Source organism: Pleurodeles waltl, chromosome 11 (genome assembly GCF_031143425.1).
Source record: "Pleurodeles waltl isolate 20211129_DDA chromosome 11, aPleWal1.hap1.20221129, whole genome shotgun sequence".
Taxonomy (NCBI): Eukaryota; Metazoa; Chordata; class Amphibia; order Caudata; family Salamandridae; genus Pleurodeles; species Pleurodeles waltl.
Window position 1 is genome coordinate 859,478,062 of NC_090450.1, and position 26,430 is coordinate 859,504,491.

At 44.7% G+C, this 26,430-nt stretch overlaps 1 protein-coding gene across 1 annotated transcript in view; it reads right to left on the reverse strand.

Moving 5' to 3' along the window:
* Positions 1-26,430, reverse strand: part of MYO18B (myosin XVIIIB) — a 1,377,385-nt gene that overhangs the window by 569,804 nt on the left and 781,151 nt on the right. The window contains exon 25 of the mRNA XM_069214702.1: positions 17,412-17,536. Within this exon, the coding sequence (XP_069070803.1) occupies positions 17,412-17,536 (125 nt within the window). The remainder of the gene's footprint in view (positions 1-17,411; positions 17,537-26,430) is intronic.

A 26,430-nucleotide genomic window follows, 5' to 3' on the forward strand; every position in this document is an offset into this window, starting at 1 on the left:
TAGAATCGGAAATGAAAACAGGCGTATCCCAGAAATTGCTCAGCGCTTATCTACCCCATTGCTGGGGTAATAAGGAACAAAAGATATTGTAATTAAAAAGGCCACTGGAACTTGACACGATAAACAAGGTCTATGGGGAATCATGGAAGGGAGAATGTGAGTTGAACGCTGATGGCAGCTAAAAAAATGTCGATTTAAATAAGCAGTTTAAAATAGAAACATTTTAAGCAAGAAAAAAATGCTGAATATTAAAACTTAGAACTGAAACTTCAGCTAGGTGTAGAAAGATCGCACCTCTTTGACTCTCTCTTATGGGTACTCCAGGCTGGAGACTTTCCAATGTAAGGAGCATCACTCTGGCTGGAGAACAGTCTGAAGACGACACATGAAAGAACTAACCAAAACCAGTGCTGGGAATCCATCCTGTTGGACTTTTTCCCTAGTGCAGGGTCATCCCCAATTTTTTTGCCTTCTGCCTCCTATTTATTTCTGACCTGTCGCTGTTGGCTCTAGGACTCTGAGCACTTTCTATCACTGCTGACCAGTGCTAAAGTGCAGGTGCTCTCCCATCTAAAGTTGGTATGATTGGCTTATACCTAATTGGCATATTTAATTTACCCATAGGTCCCTTGTACATTGGTATCTCCATACCCAGGGCCTGTAAATTAAATGCTACTAGTCGGCCTGCAGTGCTGCTTGCGCCACCCACTGAAGTAGCCTTTCAAACCTGTCACAGGCCTGCTAGTGCTGGACCTGTGTGCACAGTTTTCTGCCACAGGGACCTTGCATCTAAGTTTACTTGCCAGGCCCAGAACTCCCTTTTTACTACATGTAAGTCACCCCTAAGGTAAGCCATAACTAGCCGTATGGGCAGGGTGCTATGTATGTAGAAGGCTGGACATGTGCCAGGTCGTGTGGCCTGTTCTGGTAGTGACAAACAGCCTAACTTGGTGTCTCACTGCTGTGAGTGCTGCCTTCTCATAGGATTGCATTAGAAATGCCCTGCCTTATGTGTAAGGGGTATTGTCTGAATTATGAGGGGTAGCGTAGGCATGTTTAATATGGTTGTAATGGTGATAATAAATGCTGCTTACTGGTGTAGGTGTATTTTTTTATTACTGTTACAGAAATGCCACTTCTAGAAAGTGCGCATTTCTCTATGCTTATGACTCTGATGTTTTGCAGCTTGACTCCAATCTACGTCTGGGCAGAGTGACAGTTGGGGCTTTGTGCATACTTTTCACACAGCCTGTACATAGGGATTTTGGAGGTGTCACAGAGGTGCATCTGCATACTGAATAGTCTTCCAGGACTGAGAGAAGGGAGAGGCGGGGCACACCTACATTTGTAAAGGCTGTGCCCTTGAGTCACACAATGGGGTCGTTTACCCCCAACTGTTGTTTGGAGCCTGTGCTGGAGGAGAGAGGGGGCACTCCCGGAATCAGTTGTAAGTGGTTGGAACCTCCTCTCCCCCACCATTGTAAAACACTGTAAGGACCCGAGTGTAAGTACAGGGGAGTATTCCCCACAATTTGGAGACTCTTGGAATCATCTTGGAACTGGACACAAAAGGCTGGAAGGACTCACCAGGAACCGCCATGGGCTGCTACTGCTGTGCTGACCTGTGACCTGCTTGGTCACTGAAAGGACTTGCACCTGCTTGCATCCCCTGTGTGCTGGCCTGTTGCTGGGCCCCTTAAACTGTGGGCCATTTTCCAGGACATGTTCCCCCAGGGGCAAGGTGATATGGCCCCTGACCCCTGCATCCATTTTTAGCACAAGGAGTGCTTCCAGATCTCTTCAAGACTAAGCGCTTCGGAAAGCGCTTTATGTCTTTGAGGCCTAGCGCTTGAGGTAGAGAAGCGCTGCCCCTTTTACCCTCCCAGCGCTGGAAAAGCACTGTATTTCTGTGAAAAGATATCACCGCCGCAACCCGGGCTGTATTACAATGCAGAGCCGGAGCCGCGCTGTTTTCTGTGCCCCCGGGGCACGAAAGAACCTATAAAATTGGTTTTGGAGCAAGAGTGCTCCTAGCGGTGCCCTCCGGGGCAAGGATCGCTCCGAGGAGCGCCACCGGAGCACCAGAAGGCCCTTACTGGGCCCAGATGAGACGGGCAGGAGAGACGGAAGCCTCTCCTTGCCCCACCGAGCCCAGGAGAAGTCTCTGCTGGACTGCGAGTGGGGCAGAAGCCTCGCTGGAGGCTCCCAAGCACCACTGGTCCCTTGTCTGGCCCTGTGTGGGCCAGTAGCTGATCCTCGGCCCCCCCCTCATTGGAGGGCCAGTGAAGGCCTGGGGGGCCCGCAATGATCAGGGGCCCCAGGAGGGGCCCGTCCTTGAAATGGAGGGGTTGCGTGGTGCCCCCCCTCCTCCTGATACCTTTGCCTGACTTTGGCCCCCCTCGTGAGGGCCAGTGGAGGCCCAGGGGGCCCCCAGTGATTGCGGGCCCCAGGAGGGGCCTATCCTGAAAGCGGAGGGAGTGCGCAGCACCCCCCTCCATTACCAAAAGTATTCGCCGACCTTGGCCCCCCCTCGTGAGGGCCGGTGGAGGCCCGGGGGGGCCCCCAACAATCACACGCCCCCGGTGGGGCCTGTCAGGAGTACAGAGGGGGTGCGTGCTGTCCCCCTCTAATCCTTCTTCGTTCCTTGGCACTGGAGGTGCCTCATCAGAAAACCAGGTACCACCCAAAGACAATATATATAACCTAAGTTCTTTCTAGAGACTTTACTGATTTATATATTGCCTACCGGTTTATGATGACTTCATATGTGTAAGCAAATGTTCCTTGTATGGGTATAACATGCTAATATGTTTTTATGACTTGCCATACATTTCCTAATGTTCCTAATATGGGCGTTTATGATATTCTTATGACAAGCACTTTGGTGTAATAATGTGTTTCCTGACTACTGCTTATGTTGCAGAATACTGAGTAACCTGTGTGTTATATGTGACTTCTGCTAGTTTGCAGAGTAACTAATGTGTAACGTTCTGACAACTGCTAAGGTAGCAGGATACTAATGATATGTGATGTTTGGTCTAATAATTGTGTTGTGTACAATACAGTATATTTTCATATAACTTGGTGTTGTGTTTCCTTTGTGGTGGGGATAGTGCATCACGTGCGTTGTGCAAACGCTTTACACATTGCCTCTGGGATAGACTTGACTGCTCGTGCCAAGCTACCAAGGGGGTGAGCAGGGGTTATCTTGGATGTGTAACTCCCTTGCCCTGACTCGAGTGGGTGGGTTCTGCCTTGCTTAGGTACATACCCAAGCCAACCAGAAACCCCATTTTTAACACATACCCTATGTCTATTCTGACTGCATAAAAGTGGTAGCTACTGCCCCATTTATTGCTACAGTTTCATGTTCTCTTTAACCTAGAAAGGTAGTGTTCCGCAGAGCACTCAGAGGACTGCTGGGCAACCAAAGCTGTTTTTTGTCTGGCAGCCAGCTTTCCAGAGTTGAAGGGACATCACCTCTAAACTTTCCATGAAGGAAGAAACTGTTCATCTGTCCTGAAGAGCCTGGAAGCAAACCCCTCTGCTTAGAGAGGGCAGGAATGCTGCTAACCCTGCACATGGTGTGATTATATAGGAAAAGCCAGAGGCAGCTGTGGGCTGTGCCATAACGAGAACAAACTGTGCCAGAGCAGTCTGTGCCATTGCAACCACAATCTATGTCCAAGTGGACCGTGCCAATACATCAAGGTATTGTGCACTGGGGGTTGTGCACCCTAAGTAGACTGCATCCAGATGGCCCTCTGACTCTTGATACAAAGGCCCAAAGCTCCATCTCATCTGAAGTCCAAAAGCTGGCTTGTTACCAGCCAAAGACCTGCTCTGATGCTGGAGTCCTGCATGACTGCAAAGATGTCGCATGGTGGCCTCCACTGTTTTGCCTGCTGCAGTCACGACCCAAGTTAGTCCCTACTAAGCACACAAGAGAAACTGACAGACTTTGGTTGTCATGACAAAATAACATGTGAGGACTGCTAAATGAAGTTTGTACTTAAACTAATAAAAATAGGTGCTCTACACATGTGCTTGATACTTCCCCAGACAGAACTCAAATCATAAGTGCTAGAAGTATGTGTGCTGCAGCACCACAAAAATACCAAGGCAGGAGTTTAGGAGGTGAAAGAGCAATAAACATGCCTTTAAATTTTGTTTTTATCTTGTCACATTTTATGTGCTTCAAAGGCAGAGATCAAATGTCAGGCTATGTCTTCCAACAAATTGCTGCTTATTCTGTTAACACTGAGATTGATGTTAGGTTTTCTTAGGAAGAGAATTTTGTAAAGAGAACTATGTGACAACCTTGCTGAGGTACAGGGAGTGTGAAAGGAAGGGGTTTAGGATTTCAGTTTTTTCTAACACAGAAAACATTTAAACACTAGTAAATGAACTACACAAATATTTCAGAGTATATTGGCAGTTAAAAAAGCACAAACGAATTAAGCTAATTAATTCTGGAGTGTGATGGAAACAAAGATTTGAGTAGGATCAAAACAAATCACAACACTTTAGTTGGTGGTGCGTAAATGGTAAAAATTAACTGAAACTTGATTTTCACACAATATCTTTGTACAATATATTATTTTAGCAGTAAAACTGTATGTCTGTACAGATTTAGCGGCCATGTGAATGAAAAGTGAGGTAGCTGGAAATGCTAGCACACCATGCCTTATATATATATATATATATATGTGCTTTAAAGTGCACCACCAGCTACATACCACACCGTGTCCACTGTCTCGTGGTATACATTTGATACACTTGCTTTTGTGTGACCCTTGTAGTTTTTACTATCCCTACGACTTTATTGACCACCACTCTGAAAATTGTTTCACCAACCCAGGAGAAGGGAAGAGAGAGCAAATGGAAGAAACAGGAACGCCTGTGTCAAGCACAGTTGTATCTGTTTCTGGTCTAGTGTTGTATTGAGTTTTCTGTGTGTAAACCTTTTGTTAGCATATTAAACCACAGGGTCGGACAAACAGTTATCGCATTGTTGGGTCATTGAAGTCTGAGCTTGAAGCATCCCCCATACTACCTCCCTGAGAAGCATGTGACTGCTCTCCATTGCTATCACTGACAGTCACATGTTGATGTTGAAGGGAATTTACAGGGACCAGTCTGCAAAATAGTGGGACATCAGAGGCAAATGACCCTGGTCCCTGAGACCAAATAGCCCCTGCTTGCCCCTTGGTGACCTGAACAGAGTCTGACAGCTTGTTTGAGAATTGAGATTCAACACATCAAACAATTTATTCACAATGCAGGAGCACAGCTTCAGCCATTCATGTGAAATAAAAAGATTTTGTGAATTAGATGCTCGCTCAAGGTAGTCAATAGAATGTAATCATTAGTTAAGATGTTACCTCATCTGCACTCATGAACTACCTGAAAATCCCTGATGGTCATTTGAAGTACTAAAAATATGCATTAGTATACTAGGAAAGGTGAACTCTCCTGGGCATTATCAGGATAGAACATCAATAAACCTTAATGAAAGAGTCACATTTTGAAATGAAGTAATTTTTCTGCACTTATTTGTAATTTCACAATAGCCATACCACATTCGCGGACTGTTTCAAATGTACTCGATGTAAAGTGTTTATTTCTACACTTAAACATAACTATGATAATACAAATTTATCTTTTGGCAGTGAATATGTATATTTAGAAAGGCTTTAGCAAACTTATTGCACTATGTTGTATTCTAAAAGCTATCTAATCACATTGTTTCTGCTTGTCTGTGGGCCATTTTTATTTCGATGTAGACACCTTGCATGCTAAGACTGTCATTCTGAGTTATAACTGTAAGAAAATGCCTCTTTTGCATGATCATTCCCAAACTTCTGGACTGATGTTGAAGATATTTAGGCCCTCATTCCAACCCTGGCGGTCATGGACCGCCAGGGTGGAGGGACACGGAAGCACCGCCAACAGGCTGGCGGTGCTTCCAGGGCCATTCTGACCGCGGCGGTAAAGCCGCGGTCAGAAAAGGGGATCCAGCGGTTTCCCGCCGGATTTCCCCTGGCCCAGAGAATCCTCCATGGCGGCGCTGCTTGCAGCGCCGCCATGGGGATTCCGACCCCCTTCCCGCCAGCCTGTTTCTGGCGGTTTACGCCGCCAGAAACAGGATGGCAGGAATGGGTGTCGTGGGGCCCCTGGGGGCCCCTGCACTGCCCATGCCAATGGCATGGGCAGTGCAGGGGCCTCCTAACAGGGCCCCATAAAGATTTTCACTGTCTGCTTTGCAGACAGTGAAAATCGCGACGGGTGCAACTGCACCCGTCGCACCCCTGCAACTCCGCCGGCTCCATTCGGAGCCGGCTTCATTGTTGCAGAGTCTTTCCCGCTGGGCAGGCGGGCGCCCTTTTGGCGGTCGCCCGCCGGCCCAGCGGGAAAGTCGAAATGACCCCGCCGTCTTTCGACGGGGTTACTTTGGCGGGCGGCATCCGCCGCCCGCCAACGTCAGAATGACCCCCTTAGACTCTTGGAGTACTCTGAGGCCTGTTTACCAGATTTCAGTGCCAGAGTTCTAACCCATTATAAAATGTTTGTTGAATTGGCTACCCCTAATCGGCATAAGCTGACTTTCTTATAGGTCCCTAGTATATGGTATCAAAGGTAACCAGGGCATGTAAGAAATAGTGTCCAACCAGGGCTTGTGTACTGATCGTGCCATCGTGTTTGTGACAAAGTACAAAATGGCTCCCAGGCTGCCACAGCAGCCTGGAAGAGAAGTTTTAAAACTGGTAGTTCAACTTTGCCATTGAAACCAATGGCAAAGCCCCCGACTTCCCTTAGCAATATATGTAAGTCCCCCTTAAGGATGGCCTATCGAGCCCCTTAGGCAGGGAGATTTATATTATTAGGTACAACACATTCTTTGGTATGTCCTAACAGTAAAACTCCAAAATGTTTGTTTTTGGTGTGGAAAACGTAGTAGCCGCATTGGCTAGTACAGAGTTTCAGGCTGACCTCTCAGTCCGACTAGCTTCTTAATGGGACTACTGTAATGGGTACTTCAAGGTATCAAATTAATCATGGCCTTAAATCTGACTTGATGCCTAGGTCAAATTTAATGTCACTTTTAAGGAAAGTCAACTTTTACAAAGTTGCCGCTATGTTGCCCAGTGTGTTCAGTGGCCTTGCACAGTTGCTGGCCACCAGTCCTCCTTCCACCCTCCTAGGTAGTAATGTGAATAACTCCCAGAATCAGGAACAATAGTATCCTTCTACAGACAGAGGTGCTGCCTCTCCCTTGCAGAAAGCCACACAGGGTGTTAGCTCAAAGGACTGTGCCTGTGGTTCCTGGCTTGTGGGAAAGCTACTTCGAGTCCCAGATCAAAGAAGTGATTTCAAGGGTCAGTTGGCTGACCCTCAGGAACCAGGGCCATCAAAACTGAAGTATCCCTTTGCAGCAAGTCAGTAGCCACATTCAGCCAAATCACTGCTGACCACCACTGGACAACCCAAGAGACCAATCCTCGTTGACTAATTGTTGCACCTAAGTCTGCTGGACCCTGGAATGTCATCTGAGTCCAGGATGGTTACCAAAGTCAGACACCAGCCTTCACCAAAGGATACTGCTGGACCCACTGTGTACAGAGATTTGATAGCAACAGCTGCAGCTGACCAAGAATTGGATCAAAGAGGACTTCAAGCAACACCGACCCCTGTGGCCAAACTCACCCCCCCTTTCCCGTGGACCGAGGAATAACCATAAGCTCCTCCCTGTCTACTGCACAGCACCTAGAGCATCTTTCAGCATCCTCAGCATCTTGCCTCCCCTACATCAGGCCTCTCCTTTAGACTGCTTTGGTGACCAGTTAACTGTAGAAGTACTCCTTCTTGGCACCCCTGACATTCTCCCTGTTAGAATTGGTTGCCCCACTCAGGCCGGAGTAGCTGGGCACAACTCTTTCAAACTTTTCAAACGTTTCTAAACTTTATGGTTATCAATGCTTGTTTGTGCTTTGGACTAAAAAGATGAGATTTCCGTTTTACTTATAAATCTATATCTCCAGAAACCTGAGTGGATTTTGTTCAACTTGGTGTCGAAAAATTCATAAAAATGTAATCTATTTTTATAAATTGGTGGCAGATTTCTTTCATGTTGTGTGACTTTCTTATTTCTTTGTTTTGTGCTTATAAATCTTTTACACTAGTTCCTTTGTTTAGGCCCTGCTGCTCAAAGCCACAGCTACCCAGGGTGCAGCTAAAGGTTTTACAAACAAGATTAGACCCAAGATAGTTTTGCAAGTGTGTTACATGGTAAGTTCACACAACCATACCATATAATATACCACAAAACCAAATAGTATCGCTGCAAGAGTTACCACTATGCATGATTATGAGTTTTAGATGTGGAAACATACAAATTATAACCCAAATATTTACCACGCACACTTTGCGCTTATAAATACAAGTGGAAAATTTGGAGGGTTAAGGACAAAAAATAAGAGATCCACATGGAAGAATGGACCTGGTAATTCTTTTTTTAAAAAAATATGTTATTGCTTCTTTAAGCCTAAACATGCATGGAAGGTGTGCAGCAGCATTTGCTGACATAAAAATATTGAGATACATAATACCGAGTGCACATTCCTGGCACGTGACGGACCTTCTCAAAGGTTCTGTAACATAAAATACAATTTCAGCCATTAACTTATTTAGAATAATTAAGTTAATCACCCCAAACGTTAACATGTTTCTTTGGATATTCCCTTTATTTGTGTATAAATCGCTCAGCTTTGGCACAATAATCCATTTGCCGAGTCATTCAGTCATTGATGGAGCCAATGCAGAACTCCAGTGCCATGCTATATCTCTCATGGCCATGAGGAAACCCATAACCACCAGCAGTCTAGTGTGTCATCTCCCTCCCTACTCATCCATGAGGCTCAATTCACCATTTTAGGCTCCTGCACTCTCAGTCTATGTACCACATGCAACACTGTATGGTACATTTAACTCAAATATCATTGTAAGCTCTGACACTCCCAGATCGTGTGAAAGAAGGATCTCCATTCTGCCCTGCAGCACAGACAGTGAGGATCCAAACCTGGCTTCATCCTACTTAATCTGGTGGGGTTCAGGTACACCCTGTCAAAATGTTTAAGTTATATCAGCCGCAGCCTCCCAGAGACCGGCAATATTCTGGGAGCCATCCTGGCTTCCGTCTAGTTGTCCTTCTTAATTTGTCTACATCCTGTTAGACCTGGAAGCTTTTTGGCGTATCTCTCCTGTCTTTTTGCCTTCTGACCTCATGTTTTTATGGTATACTGGACTCTGTTGTTGCTGGTTTATTGTCTCTGCACACTTTACCACTGCTGATCAGTGCTAAAGTGCAAGTGCTTCCTGTGTAATTTGTACTATTGATTGGTTTATCCATGATTGGCATTTTGATTTATTGGTAAGTCCCTAGTAAAGTGCACTAGAGGTGCCCAGGGCCTGTAAATCAAATGCTACTAGTGGGCCTTCAGCACTGATTGTGCCACCCACATGAGTCACCATATCACTGCAGTGTCTGTGTGTGCAGTTTTGAACTGCTAATTCAACCTGGCAAGAGTACCCACTTTCCAGGCCCAAACCTTCCCTTTTACTACATGTAAGGCACCCCTAAGATAAGGCCCTAAGTAGCCCCATGGGCAGGGTGCAGTGTATGTTAAAGGTGGTGTATTTTACATGTCCTAGCTGTGAAAACTGCCAAATTCATTTTTCACTGTTGCAGGGCCCATCTCTCTCATAGGTTAACATGGGGGCTGCCTTCAAATATTCTTAAAGTGCAGCTTCCCTTTGAGAGCAGATAGAACCATGGAGTTTAGGGTCTGTGGACTCACAATTCAAGAATACATCTTTTAGTAAAGTTGGTTTTTAGATTGTTAGTTGTAAATGCCGCTTTTAGAAAGTAGGCATTTTCTTGCTTGAACCATTTTGTGGCTCTGCCTGTTTGTGGATTCCCCGTCCGGGTCAGTTTGACAGTTGGGCTGTTGTGAATTCCCTTTAGACAGTGACACAAAGGGTGCTGGGGTGTAGTCTGCATATCCTAATGGGCCATCTGTGCTAGAGTGGAGGGAGGAGTGGTCACTCACACCTGAAAGAGATGTGCCTGCCCTCACACAATGCAGTCTCCTAACCCCTGGTGTGTATCTGGGGCCTGGCCTGGACAAGAAAGGATCTTGCAAACAACTGCGACTTTCTTTTGAAGTTTGACAACTTCAAAGGCAGAAAGGGGTATAAGTATTGAACCCAAAACCCCAGACTTTTAGAATCTTTCTGGAATCAAGAGGAAACTCTGCCAAGTAGAAGAGCTGAAGAGCTGGAGGTAGAGTACTGTCACATTGCTGTGGTGTTTTGCTGGATTGGCCTGCAGCTGCTGCTTCTACCTTAAAAGAGAGCAAAGGGTGAACTTTGCTGTTTATCCTGCTTGAGAAAGTTCTCCAAGGGCTTGGAGTAGAGCTTGCCTCCTGTTGAAAGTCTCAGGGACACCAAACACTTCAGTTTCCTCGACCTGCAGCAATGGGAACTGTGTGTTCTGTGCTGTAAGAGATGAAAAACCACTGCAATGCCGTCAACGAAGCCGCTGGCCCACACTGTGACCTACCACCGCCACACGGAGCTACACTGCCCAATTTCGCACCGCGACTGTGGTCTCACCGCCGCCGCCATCGGGCAACTTCACAAGCCACTGCTCACATCACGACCTGTGGGCCCCGCACTCCCGCAACCCCTGCTCACTCTGCAGCCTGGGCATCCCTGATGCTCCTGCTGACACCGGCACCGCTGCCTGCCCCGTGGCCTGTGGCCACCACTCATGAGGAGCACAAAGAACTGTCCCATCCCACACTGCAGCCCAGTCCACCGATGTCACCACCATTGACTCCAGTGTCTTCAACAGATGTCTCTGTCTGCACGGCGACCAGTAGATGCCGCCTGGAGCCATCCTGCGCCGTCAATTTGGGCTGACTGATGACAGCGCTTCAGCCATGATGGCGACACTGCCTGCACCGCAACCTGGTGACACCGCACGTCACACCGCCCTGCTTCACACTGCAGCCCTGGTCTCACCGATGCCACTGGACGACGTCACTGAGCCGCTGCCTGCGCTGTGACCTGTGGGCACCGCATGTCGCATCGTCCCACTTCGCACCGTAGCCCCGACACCATCTATGCCATCTACGCCAGCGTTCCTGACTTCATCAGCCCGGAGTTCGATCCACAATGTGTGTGACTTTAAGGGCCGGATGACCCCCACACCGACTCCGGAACAGACACGCCGACGCATGTGACGCCACTCTCTGGAGCTCACCGCGAGGATCACGACGCCCTGCAAATCCAAATGTACTGTTTCTGGGTCTTCCCGACACCGTAGCTGACCCGCGATGCTGCGGCCGGCCTGAACTATTGGTTTTGTTGATCACGATGCCATGATAGCCCCAGGTGGAACTATCGACTTCAAGGAACTGTATTTTTAAGTTAAATCTTCCAAAATTCATATCTTTAGCACTGTATGTTGCTTATACCATTTCTGTAACTCCGTTTGTGGATTCCCTGTCTGGGTCAGTTTGACAGTTGGGCTGGTTGCACCTCTCACTAGACAGTGAAACAAAGGGAACTGGGTTTTTAGATTGTTAAGACTGTAAATGTTTGGGCTGTTGTGAATTCCCTCTAGACAGTGACACAAAGGGTGCTGGGGTGTAGTCTTCATTTCCTGATGAGCCATCTGTGCTAGGAGGGAGGGGAGGAGTGGTCACTCACACCTTAAAGGGCTGTCCTGCCCTCACACAATGCAGTCTCCAACCCCCTGGTGTGTGTCTGGGGCCTGGCCTGGGCAAGGCAGGATTTCACAAACAAAAGAGACTTTTCTTTGAAGTAAGCCTACTTCAAAGGGCAAAATGGGTATAAGAAGGGCACCCAAAACCACAGACTTTAGAACACTTCTGGAAACCAAGACGAACCTCTGCCTGGAGAAGAGCTGAGGAAGAAGAGCTGCCCTGCCTGTAACTGTGCTTTGTGGAGCTATCCTGCAGTTGCTGCTTCTGCCAGAGTAAGAGGGCAAAGACTGGACTTTGTGTGCCTTCCTTCTTGTGAAGAACTCTCCAAGGGCTTGAATTAGAGCTTGCCTCCTGTTGTTTGAAGTCTCAGGGACAGCAAAGACTTCTCTCTGCCAGCACCTGGAGCCTCTGCTGAGACTCCTACTCTGCCAAGTGGTGCCCATCCAGTTCCTGGGACACTGAAAGGAGAAGCTTGCAGACCAAGAGTGGGAAATCCACGCAACGACCGCCGTGCGGGGAAAAGATCACCGCAAATCCGATCCGTGGCTGAAAAATTGACACGCCGCCGGCTTCACGGCTGAAAATCGACGCTCACCTGCAGCACGACTGAAAATTCGATGCACGCGGCTGGAGAAACGACGCGCAGCATCGCTGACGGAGGCTGGTGAGATCGCAACCCGCGCTGCATGGTTTTCGGATCATCGTGCGGTAGGATTTCTCATGCAAACATTGCTTGGCGTGTAAAAATGACACAAGGCCTGCCCGGACCCGAGAGTGCGGTCTGAATCGACGCATCGCTTTCCTGCAGAGAGAAGAAACTATGCACGCCGACTCGACTGAATGAGAAACGACGCATGGTCTTGCTCGTGAGTGATATCGACACATAGCAAGCCCTTTTTGACGCACACTTGCCCATGCAGGGTTATTTTTGACGCACCCAGGTACTTTTCCATGCTAACAGCGTTAGCGTTGTGTTTAAAATTACATGAAGACTCTTTTTGATCTTTAATTGATAAGTTGACTTGTGTATTGTGTATTGTTGGTCGTTTTGGTCTTGTTTTGTTTAGATAAATATTTTCTATTTATCCAAACCTGTGTTGTGTCATTTTGTAGTGTTTTCATTAAGTTACTGTGTGTGTTGGTACAAATTCATTACACCTAGCACTCTGAAGTTAAGCCTGCCAGCTCGTGCCAAGCTACCAGGGGAGTGAGCGGGGTTAGCTGAGGGTGATTCTCTTTTACCCTGACTAGAGTGAGGGTCCTTGCTTTGACGGGGGGTAACCTGACTGCCAACCAAAGACCCCATTTCTAACAATCAGTGCGCCATCTGCGATCCAACAGATCTTTGTCATCTGCCCTCTAACCTCACAGTCGGCAGTTTGTGTAGCTCCTTGACCTGCCCTGTCACCTGTGTTCCCCCTTTTAGGGGCGATGCTCTCCCTTGGTCACTATATTCAGTCCTCCATATTTCAGGCCAGACCCATACCACCTTAAAGATTTATGGGGTTTTCAGCAAGACCTACTTTGTGACACTATATAGATAACTGTCCATGTATTACCCTTCTTTAGGTTATTCCCGCCCTCATGATACCAAACAAAATTGAAAAGTACTTAAAACAGAGGAACAAAAAGCTCAAATTACCTGGCTCCTGACAGCCAAATAGTACCAAAAGAAAGCTGGAACAAGTGTTGATAAAGTCATTTTTTGTGCCTGACTCCGGATTTGTGGTCTTGCAACAATAATAATTAATGTGGAATTCAGAGTCTAACCAGCCTATACTTCTCACTGTATTAAAGGGATGGTAAGAGTGGTTTTTCAGATGTTTAGTAGAAAGGTGCATACTATTAAAGTACCACATGTGCAGATAATGCTTGAAATGGTAGCTTTAATTACAGATATTCACAACCACTAATAAATCTACCTCACAAATAGCATTTCTGTTACCACAGTGAAAAACAATGTGCTACAGTGAGGATTTTCATCATTCCATCAGGTGAAATCTGATAATTTTCTACTTATGTCTGTTCTCTTGCCATGCCCCTTCTCCATGCTTTCTATGTGTACACATCTTTCGTAAAACAGTGATCTCTAAATCTACCAAGTAAAGAAATGAGAGGAAGAAATAGATAAGAGAATGACATGACAGAGCGGTAAAGAGAGCAGTACAGCAAGAGAGGTGATTTAGCAAAAGAGATAAGGTGAAGACATTTTAAAGAGAGTGAGAGAAATGGGGTGTGCAGAGGGTTGGATAGAGAGGAAATAGAAGAGTGAGACAGTAAAACATATAAATAGATGCAAGGTAAATAATGTAGTGAGGGTGTAAGAAAGGTAGAATAGGACAGGTGAAAAGTAGAAAGAAAGGTGAGTGAGAGAGAGGACATTAGTGATGTAGAGACAGTTGAGGTAAAGAGAAGTTAGATTAAGCAGCAGTAGAAATAGAAGTTGAGAAAGAGGGGGGAGTTGGAGAGGTGAAGGAGTGAATAAATGATGAAGAGAATTCATAGGTTTGGTAACAGAAGAGAGATAGATTGGAAACAATGAGGTGTAGTGAGAGAGAGGTGAAGTAGAGAAACTGTAGTAGAGAGTGGTGAGGTAGAGAGTGGTGAATAGATAGAGGCTGAGAGCTTAGAAAGAGGGGATGAGGGAGGTCAAGGGAAGTGTGGTGTAGATATGAGAGAGCATGCTAGAGAGGTGAATTAAAGAGAACGTTAAGGTTGAGTGAAAAGTGAAGTAGATAAATGAGAGACATAGTGAACAGAGATGGAAACAGAGCAGTGAGATGCAGGGAGAGGGGTGTGTTAGAGAGTGATGGTGTAGCGAATGTAAGGGTGTACACAAGTAGTGGTAGGTATGGTGAGTGGTAGACTGAGTGCCCCAGTGGTTCCTTGGAATGTGGGGCCCTAGAATTCTGCCACTTTACTCATGGCTTTCAAAGACACTCTAATCATGAGGCATTCCATTCTGAGACTACCAGTTTAGAAGTGGTTCCCCAGACAGCAAGTCACACATAGACACCCCACCTAACACATAAACTCACTAGGACAAACAAGTAACATGAAACTCATTTATACAGATTTAGGATGAAAAGGGCTGCCAAAGTACTGTACACAGGTGCGTTGTCAGGGCCAAGAAAGATTTGAAAGTGCAGACTATGTATGTAGCTCCTCCATGCATATCTCACACGTGCACACATCTGCACATTCACTCTAACACATTCACACTCGTTCATTTACATACATGCATACATTGATATTCAAGACTCTGTGCCAGAGACCCCATTGCCATTGTGATTAGACAGCTATAGATACAAAACAGTATAAAAGGAGCGCAAGTTATAATTACCTTAGGGCGCAAGTTAAAGGTACTTGAAAGAACTCTAACTGCAGAATTTCTATGGTTTTGTATAAGTAAATTCAGAAACTAACTATAACGTCCCTCTAACCTTTGTTTTTTTCAGTGAATTTCAGTTTTTTAACATATAGGGGGTCATTACAAGCTTGGCGGGCGGCGGTAACCGCCGTGTGGCCGCACTCTCGCGGACCCCATTACAACATCCCCGCTGGGCCGGCGGGGATGAGGCCGCAACATAGGAGCCGGCTCCTAATGGAGCCGGCGGTGTTGCAGCCGTGCGACGGGTGCAGTAGCACCCGTCGCGCTTTTCACTGTCTGCTATGCAGACAGTGAAAAGCTGCACGGGGCCCTGTTAGGGGGCCCCTGCGCTGCCCATGCCAGTGGCATGGGCAGTGCAGGGGCCCCCAGGGGCCCCAGGACTCCCCTTACCGCCAGCCTCTTCCTGGAGGTGCAAACCGCCAGGAACAGGCTGGCGGTAGGGGAGTCATAATCACCAGGGCAGCGCTGCTTGCAGCGCTGCCCTGGCAGATTATCACCGCCAGGGATAAAACGGCGGGAACCGCCGGCCCCGCCGGTGCGACCGCAGCGCTACCGCCGCAGTCGTAACACGGGTCTCCGTACAGCCAGGCTGTTGCCGGTACGGACGCCACATTACCCCTGGCGGTCGTAATGACCCCCATAGTTATATATATGTATATATATATAGGAGTGCAGCAACAAGGCCTTGCACTGCTTCTGTCAGAAAGCGCGACACAAACCTATTTGATTTTTTAAAATAAACCCTTCACTCCTTCACTAATGAAAACAAAGTGCATGATCCGGCTGGCATGGCAGCACATACTGAAACGAAGGAGCAGCGTCTGGTATGAAATCAAGGCAGTGTTTTTTTTTTTTCTCATGGTAAGCCTTTAACATATCGCTGCTTAATTCTAGTAACTTGTAAGTCATGACTAAGGGTCTGATATAGATATTGGCAGATGGATTACTCCGTCAAAATGGGGATGGATATCCCGTCAACCAAAATTTTAATCCTATAGGACATAATGGGATTTGGATTCAGGTGGATGGGATATCCATCACCGTTGTGACGGAGTAACACCTTCCATCAATATTTAAATCATGCCCTTAGTCACGAGAAATTTCACAGTGCAAAATGTGTATTTAGTGATTCAAATTTCAGATGTACTTACTGTGCATAAGCAAAATGTAGGCAATCAAAATGAGGAGTGTCAATTACTGAAGTGGGCTGATCCACAGTCCCATACTGTATACTGAGGCAGGCGGAAGCAAAATGTGAATGACAGTTGGACAGACCAAAACATGAAGAGGGCTAACTGAAATCCTCTCTTTATATGTATATTATGTTTGAATATTCTTTGTGAAAACAGCAGTTTGGGGAGACAACTAAACTGTTATAATGGGCAGGCCCAACAACGAATACAACAAAGTTTTTTCTCATAAGGTTTATCTTTTTCAGTGCTTTTAAATGCACAGTGGTAAGTGAATGCGAAATGTTTTGCTACCAATTTAATTTTCCTATCACAAATTCTGGCAGAAGTCATGCTTTTCATGCAAACATAGGAAAGTGTAAAACTGCTTAAACACTGTGAAGTTTGACAAGATTTTTATACAAGTTTCTGTGATTAAAACATGCATCGATGTAACCCCTATTTTCAATAAATATTTTAATGAACATGTAGCATTTATGAAAATGCCTTCATATCTGAGCCTGGAGTAGTTCAGCTCTATTGCAGATCTCGATACCATGCTGATTACTTCTAACTACCTACCTTTGTAGTGAGGTTGCATTTTTTCACATAAAATATATTACAAGAACCCTCTTTGAGAGTATCAAATATATTAGTAATATACATTTTTGTTGAAAATATTTAGGATATCCGTTGGAAAGGGCGGTTGCCTCATCTTTTGCTGTTCTAAGGAGTGCTAGTGTCTAAACGAAAAGTCTTATCACTCATTAATGCTACTGAGAGGCTGGGAGGCATAAGGACATTTTAGAAAACAGCTGGGGCACTGGCTTAACAATAACCCCCGCAGCCCCCACGGTGCAGGGCAGCCCGAGCTCCAGAGTTCCCCCTCAGCAGAGTACATTGTGCACGGGCTGCAGGCCCCTGGCCTGAGTGTTTCTCTGTGGGTGAGGGAGGGGCCTCTCCATGTATTCCGCAGGGGCACCCCTCTAGTTTCATTACACCACTGAGCGTGGGACATTCCACTCCCCTGTCCAAGATCTTTTCATCCTGCTCCCTTACCTTTTCATCGAGTTCACGTCGATAATTTAGTTCCGATTCCAGTCTTTCTTCAAACTGTGTGAGCCGTTTCCTAAGAAATTGGATTTCCGTCTGGGCGCAGTCAAAACGCATTTGCCATTCATCAGCTGTGCAGGGTAAAAACACAAGGGTCATTGGGACTACTGGAGAAGATTGCCTGATGCAGCAGGTCGATAGCTATAAAAGCAATCCATTAGGGGAATGGTATCAATATATCGAGTTACATGTTGCGGAAAAAATATCAATGACATAATTATTGAGAAAGTCAATATACAGGGAGTGCAGAATTATTAGGCAAGTTGTATTTTTGAGGATTAATTTTATTATTGAACAACAACCATGTTCTCAATGAACCCAAAAAACTCATTAATATCAAAGCTGAATATTTTTGGAAGTAGTTTTTAGTTTGTTTTTAGTTTTAGCTATGTTAGGGGGATATCTGTGTGTGCAGGTGACTATTACTGTGCATAATTATTAGGCAACTTAACAAAAAAAAATATATACCCATTTCAATTATTTATTATTACCAGTGAAACCAATATAACATCTCAACATTCACAAATATACATTTCTGACATTCAAAAACAAAACAAAAACAAATCAGTGACCAATATAGCCACCTTTCTTTGCAAGGACACTCAAAAGCCTGCCATCCATGGATTCTGTCAGTGTTTTGATCTGTTCACCATCAACATTGCGTGCAGCAGCAACCACAGCCTCCCAGACACTGTTCAGAGAGGTGTACTGTTTTCCCTCCTTGTAAATCTCACATTTGATGATGGACCACAGGTTCTCAATGGGGTTCAGATCAGGTGAACAAGGAGGCCATGTCATTAGATTTCCTTCTTTTATACCCTTTCTTGCCAGCCACGCTGTGGAGTACTTGGACGCGTGTGATGGAGCATTGTCCTGCATGAAAATCATGTTTTTCTTGAAGGATGCAGACTTCTTCCTGTACCACTGCTTGAAGAAGGTGTCTTCCAGGAACTGGCAGTAGGACTGGGAGTTGAGCTTGACTCCATCCTCAACCCGAAAAGGCCCCACAAGCTCATCTTTGATGATACCAGCCCAAACCAGTACTCCACCTCCACCTTGCTGGCGTCTGAGTCGGACTGGAGCTCTCTGCCCTTTACCAATCCAGCCACGGGCCCATCCATCTGGCCCATCAAGACTCACTCTCATTTCATCAGTCCATAAAACCTTAGAAAAATCAGTCTTGAGATATTTCTTGGCCCAGTCTTGACGTTTCAGCTTGTGTGTCTTGTTCAGTGGTGGTCGTCTTTCAGCCTTTCTTACCTTGGCCATGTCTCTGAGTATTGCACACCTTGTGCTTTTTCGTACTCCAGTGATGTTGCAGCTCTGAAATATGGCCAAACTGGTGGCAAGTGGCATCGTGGCAGCTGCACGCTTGACTTTTCTCAGTTCATGGGCAGTTATTTTGCGCCTTGGTTTTTCCACACGCTTCTTGCGACCCTGTTGACTATTTTGCAATTTTAAGAGTGCTGCATCCCTCTGCAAGATCTCTCACTATTTTTGACTTTTCTGAGCCTGTCAAGACCTTCTTTTGACCCATTTTGCCAAAGGAAAGGAAGTTGCCTAATAATTATGCACACCTGATATAGGGTGTTGATGTCATTAGACCACACCCCTTCTCATTACAGAGATGCACATCACCTAATATGCTTAATTGGTAGTAGGCTTTCGAGCCTATACAGCTTGGAGTAAGACAACATGCATAAAGAGGATGATGTGGTCAAAATACTAATTTGCCTAATAATTCTGCACTCCCTGTACATAGCTAAGTATAGCAAATAATTTATAAAATGATGGCTGAGGCTCAAATTACCTCACTTAATCACCATAGTGGATATCAAGTGAATTACTCCAGCTACAACGCCTAATTCACTATCCCATTTTATTTGGGAATAATTACAGGTCAAAACCATATCATGCGTTCAGTTGATTAATCCCACACGTAATAGAATAATCCTGAACATGAAGTTGTTATGTGAAACACACCAACTTCAATAGGTCTATGCAGGTTAGGTTTATGGTTTACATAACTATTTTACGTTACGTTTACTCTGGTGAATGTAAGACTAGATTAGATACTCAAGAAGCAAAACAGGCTCATTTTAAACTTCCTTTCCCAGGACTGTAAATGATCTTTCCCCATTTGAGATGTGATTACTATGAACATTTATGGGACAACCCATACAAAGGATGCTTGTGTCATTGATTCTACATGCAAAATTGATCAGGTATTGATATTTGCAAACTTTTGTGGCATAATATGGGGTAATGGAAACAATTTGGGAGTCTGTAAACCTGTAAATTAGCTTATTTGGGAGAAAATAATGTTGCATTGCATTAGCCAATGTTGAATATCACTATAGCTCCTGTTAACAGCACCCAGAGAAGCTGAAGGATTCTCTGGAGTGATGAGAGCTTTGTATTTACGCCTTTAACCACTGCATCGTCTTAGGGACAAAGGACTATTCTATGTTGAACAGAACTGCTAGGTTCCATATTTTCAGTATTGTCCAGGTGGTACGCCTTTGCTGGAAGGATATGTTTTTTATCAGAAACTATTTGGAGGTTCTCATGATACGGCTCTAGGAGCTCGGCCAGAGAGTGCATATAAACACTGAAAAGCTATGGATGCCCCTATGGTGCACCACATATTACACCTTGCAAAGAGGATTCCATTGATCCAATACAAACCAGTTCAATGCTTTTTGAATAACCAGCTAACATCCATTCCCAGGTGAGTCACATTAATATAGCCGAAATCCCCAGTCTACTCTTTGAGATACCATGATCTACATTGTTGAATGAAGCTAAAAGGTCAAAGAGTATGAAGCTAAGTTAACTGCTGTGTTAACACTGATTTTATTATTGAAATTATTAATTAGTATTCATGTATTCTGAGTGTTGAATTTCCATAGAAAATGTAATAATATAGAGAAAATAATGCATGCATTTGAAGGTGTGACTACGTGAGTGGCCCCCAGTATTCACGAAGTGTACTTATTAATGGGTTATTAATCTGAAATGTTGAGCTTATGTTTGATTAAAGTAGTAAGCCTTCACTTAGCGGAGGTATGGCCTGTTTGCATGGCCTCATGTCAATCTGCATTTCTTAGGTGTTTAATAAAATAACTGCGTAGAGACTTAAATGGTGATTTTCCACTGTGCTGACCAAATGTTTGTAGTTAAAAGTATTTCTCATGAGAACTGCTTGCTAGGAGATGATGTACTTGCTAATGCAACATTGTTTTATGTAATGTGTGTGAGACTGACTTTCTCAGGAGAATACAATGGAGACTCTGACTAGATTGTAAGTTGCAACAATATTGTTACCTGACGAGCCTGATGATGAGAACAGTACGGAAGAAGCCAATCATCAACATGTGAAGCATGTACTAGTAGGAATGTAAATTTGGTGTTTTAGTTTTATTGGACAACGTGTGAACATGCGATCCCTTGACCAATAGGGACTTGGAAAGTATTTTTAGGAAATCTAACTTAGCCAGATTGCACCGAGAGGAGAGAAGCTATTCTCCCCATTCCTCTTGAGAGTTTAGACGCATTTGCCAATTTTCCATTTTGAGAAGAGACCCGCTTAACTTTACTGCTTAAAGACTTTGACTTTTCTGAACTTTGATGCTGAATCCTGATGCCTTGCGGACCAGGCTGATGTCCTTATGATGAAGACTGTCACAGATTGCTGATCCAAACTGAGGAGCGGTATACTGACTATGATGTTGTTTGCTATATCTATTTGCTTTTGTTTCTAAGTACCAACAGCTATTTTGACAGAGCCATAGTTAGATGTATTTCCAAATTTATGTTGTCTAAATTGTTTTGCATGAAGCCCAACATGCTAGTTCTAATCTGATGTTAGTTAGGGAGCTCACATATGAAGTTCTTTATATGAAGTAACAGCTGATGTCTTTACTTTGCTGAATATAAATGTATGTAATATTGTTTGTGCAGTTATTCTTGTTATTGATTTGCACTGTCATCTTAGAATGTGTAGTAGATCAAGCTTTGATTAGATTGCTATTCTTTTGTCATTTCAGTAAGCCTGTTGTTTCTGTATCTTTATCAATGGGTTTTGAGATTAACCAACATCACCTTAGCATTTTTAATATAGGGAAATAAATATTCTAACTTTTACATAAGGGCATGGTTATTCATGACTTCAAGGTCATGGTGTGTGACAATTACTGACTCCAATTGATTACTAATGTTATTGATTGTTATTGATTATTGATCTGTGTATGTGCGGGAAGTATGGTGGGAAAACTTCAAAGCGAGTCAAAAGGTCATTCCCAGGTGAGTCACTTTAATATAGCCTAAGTTCCCAGTATACTCAGTGAAATGCCATGATCTACATGGTTGAATGAAGCTAAAAGATCAAAGAGTATGAAGCTAAATAAGCTAAATTAACTGCTGTCATCCAAGGAGCTGCTCCCTGATGTTACCAGGGTCAGTTTTGATGCCCCGGGTGGCCTGATCTCACACCAGTTGTCATCCAGAATGTGCTACAGGAACTCTTGAGACATCCTTGTCAATTATCTTGCTTCTGTTGGGTATGTGGAAAATTGGCATATAAGTGAGCACTATCTTTTACTCACCTGAAACATTGTTCAAGGGAGGCCTCACAACGGTGTGTTGGAAGAAGCCCCAAATGATTACATAGACAAATGAAGCATTGATCATGGATGAGAAGACCATCTCAAGTGAAAGGTAGCATCACTTTAGGTATGTAACTGTGTGGGGTTACTTAGGAAGTTAATTGCTTTTATTTTTGTAGTGAGATTTGACCATTCCCCCAAGGTTATTGTATGACGTTATTTGTGATGGAAGCACTGTATCAAGATGGAAAAGTTCTGAGTTGCTAAAGATGTCATCACTTATTTTTTAAATTTTAGGTTAAAGAAACGAAGGAAGTTCTTCTGTTCTGAGAGTTGTGGAAAAGCTCCTTTGTTTGTTTTATGGTATCACAAATGTATTTGATGATGTGGACAGATGTGAGGTATTCCTGATTTGTGTAGATTTATACAGGATCACTGGGTCCCTCAAAAGGGAGCCATTAAGTTGCTAATTGGCATATGTAGTCATCCTGCCAGTGCCTGGGAGGTCAAGCTTAAATTGTGATAGCCCATAGGTTTATACAGTTTGAGGTCCCTGCTCCAACTCTTGAATTTCCTGTATTAGTCTTTGATCTAAAAATGTGTCATAAATGCATGTTTAAGTCTGATGTGCCATTGAAAAGTCAGAATAATCAATGTTTAGTGGGTGCCTGTGGTGTGAAGAGAAAATTAGGCCTAGGGCGCTAAAAAGAGTTTTGTAGTGGCTGATAAAACCTGTGCCCCCACCTGCTGATATAATTTGTTAAGTATGGGGTTCATAAAGCATTTAAAGTCCCTTTCATTCATTACAGAATGATTCAGTAATGTGCTATGTCATGCATCATTCAGGTTAGGACTTTTTCTTGCCTGGTAATAATAAGCCATTCACTCTTGTTTGTCAGCTGTGACAACCGTTTCTACAAATTCATGGTTATTATGAAGTAAAATTGCAACACCTCCTATCTAAGTTGCCACAGCAGCAAAGTAATGTGTGGGGAAATGTCTGTCTCTTTCTCTATGCTGATCCTTCCTTCACAGGTATGCATCTTGAATGAGATCATTGGCTTTCAATCTGGTGAGGTCCCTCAGGGTGTTGAGGCATTTTGTGAAATTGTTCAGGCCTCGAACATTCTATGTGAATATTGACAATAATGGGTTCCTATTTATTGCATCCTCTCTTGGCCTAGGAATTTCCAATGGAAGACGGTATTGGGCAGTGCTCGTCTTGTTTAGTGTGTGGATGATGGTGGAGTTACTTTGTTCCTTACCCAAACTGGAATAAAAACTAACAAAGTGTAATGGAAACTGTGGATTAGAGTTGGATTCAACTTGGTGTCTTAGGGCAGGCAGACGTGTAGCTTAAACTGGGTTTAACCTACATCTGGGCAAATCCTTTTCTTTGCCATCTCTCCTCTCCTGGCAGCCAACTTGTTTGGAATAGTGAGCCTTGTGGGATCTGAGCCCGGCCCAGGCTTCCCCACAATCCTATACTTAACATGCAGCCCATGGCAATGCCATTGGAGCCACCTGAGCCTTATCTCCATTATTGAGTGCCATATTTTGTCTGAGTCTCATCCAAGCTGAGAAGATCCCAGACCCCATCGGAGACACACTGTAGATCAGTGGTCTTCAAACTTTTTAATGCCGCGCTCCCCCAGTTGAAAAATAAAAATCTTTGGGCCCCCCTCAGAATTTTTCACAATTATTTTAGAAAGATGGCAATGTTTAAATATGTCTAAACCTATTCAAACATTGCAGTTCGGTATTGTTATCTTTTTAAAACTGCAATAACATGCTTCTGCTTAAAACAAAGGCATGTTATCTGTATAATATTTCTTCTTGCCAGAGTTTGGGGCCCCCCCTGGGATCACTTGAGGCCCCCCTAGGGGGGCCCGCCCCCCAGTTTGAAGACCTCTGCTGTAGATGGATCAGCTCATTTTCCTTATCAGCTATGTTCTCCTCCCTGCCTGGTTTTGGGTTCCTTCACTTTTTTGTGACTGCGCACTAGGAATGTTTAGTTTTCCTGATGTCAGGTGGGCCTGCAAGGGATTGCGGTTGGTTCTCATTGGTCAGTCCCATCAGGGACCAAATATCCCCCAGGGAGGCACAGGAGTGCTGTTTGCTCTTCCATGAAAATATAATGCAGAATGGTTGTATTTGATGTTTTTAGTCTTTAATAATTCTGTAATGGTCTTGAACGACTTACTGTTTTTAAGAGTAACAGGGGACTGGCCTTGTAATAACTACAAAGGTATAATGTTGAATAAGATGAGGCCCTCTAAATGGGCTTGGGCCATTATAATTTATTTTACTTCACAGAAGTGGACTCGAGCCACTACATTGTGGGAGTGACCTTTATTGCTTTGTCGTTGGAATATTCTATGGGTTCTATCAAGTTTAATTGGAGGTTGGTCTGCTCTTTCCAATATTTTCGAACAAGTTCTGAAAATACACTGAAAGGTTGCCACTGTGGATCTCCCTAGGTATGCTACAGATATTGTTCCACCTCATTCGTCTTCAAATTTATGTACTTTTTACTTGAGGGCAATCATGCATTGCTGTAAGTGGTCACAGTCATCAACCTGATCATAAAGACCTTTTTCAACCCATATGTATTGGTTTCCATATCTAGCAACTCTCTTATAATTTCTTGTAAATTGTAGGTCAATTTTAACTGTTTGTATGTTGTATTTAATCTCTCAGAATACCTGTAGGAGAAAGTCTTTAGTGATGATCTTATACAAGTCTACACTCTGTCCCACACCTCCTTCGTGGCCTGTCTCTGGGCTGCGCATTTCATCCACTGCAGACCTGCAAGCCGTGGTGTGATGCAGTATATCTTTGATGAAAGGTTCTCTCTTTGCCCTTCAGCCTGTCATGCCTGGGGTATGAGAGCAATGGAGTTAGAAGGCTAGTCCAAGCTTAGCAGCGCACAATTCACTGACCGCCAGTATCTAGTGATTGCACCCCGAACCTGCTATAGGGCCCTGAATATGGAATGCAGGTGACCTCACGTCTCATAAAGCTCAAGTTGTTCTGAATAGATACATAAAGTAGGAGGGGATGTTGCCTCATCATTGTGAAAGTGTTTCTGGGTGGTTTGTAGTCATCTAAGTAAAAGGACTCATTTCTTTACTCCCTTTCATCTGGTCCCACCCAAGTGATCTGTCAAAATTATTTGGGTCTACTGTCCTTAGGGGGCCCTTGCTGGAATCATGACCAACTGCCAGAAGTCTCCAAGGACGGTTCAGATTATATGCAAAGAGACAATATCATTAAAAAGTATGCAGGTCACTTCTTCGATAACTAGTCCCCAGTGTCTCTGCTCCCTGGGGCGACTGCAGGGTACTGACATGGTATCATCTGCATGTGTGTCTCCCTCCAATGTCCACTACAAATGGGACAGCATTACATGCTCTCAAAAACTGAGAGAAATAGCTTCAGACCCCCCAACTTACTGATCAATCGGGAGCCCCTACATCCCAGCAAAGGTGAGACAGTACATGCGCAGGCCCCCTCTGTGATTGCTCTAGAGGCTAGGTCTGTGTTACTTAGAAGCAATGTACCATGAAGAAAGCTTATCACTGCCCCTGTGCTCCCGTGCAGTTCAGGCAATGCATCCCTCAAATAAACCCTTCAGGCTTTCATGAGTCTGGTGGGACAGCTTTAAGTAGCCACCCTTTGCTTTCCTCTCAATGGAGCTGTGATGCTAGAGTCTGCCTTCTTAGATTTGCAGCGCAACATGGGTGTTGCCCGGTTGTCCAAGGCACATTGATACATCAAATCCTCATCCTCTGGAGATTGTATGCAAGTTCCTCTCGGCACCAGGTGAGAAGCTGCTTTGCTAACGGACTGGTCGTACTGAGCCCCAGCTGGGAAGACCAAGCATAGGCATCCACCAGTCCGTCGGTGAAGTTGCGGAGTTTTGCCCACTCTATGCTCTAGTTGGAGCTCGGGATTCCAGTAAAACTCCGCCAACTGCCATGTGGTGGAGTTTTTTCTCACTTGCGGCTCACCAGCATTAAGTTGGTGAGTGCAAGAATTTCCATCACCTACCGTGATTTTCAGGCTCTATAACACCTCCCGGCAAGAATATCTACTTGAGCAGCAGAAAGAATCAGCGCTCTCTGGCACTTCACGAGGTGCCGTTTTCACTGATTATACAGCACAGAAGACGCTCTTGGCACCAAATATCAGCATGAGCAGCGTGATATGCCCGATTCCAGCTGCTCATGGAACTCCATGGGATATGGCGAAGTACTTATGTAACTCCACAGAATTCTGCAAAGTGAAACCCTGTGAGTTCTGCCCAGGGCTATAAACAACCAGATGCTGATTTTCTTTAAAAAGAAATCCAGCAT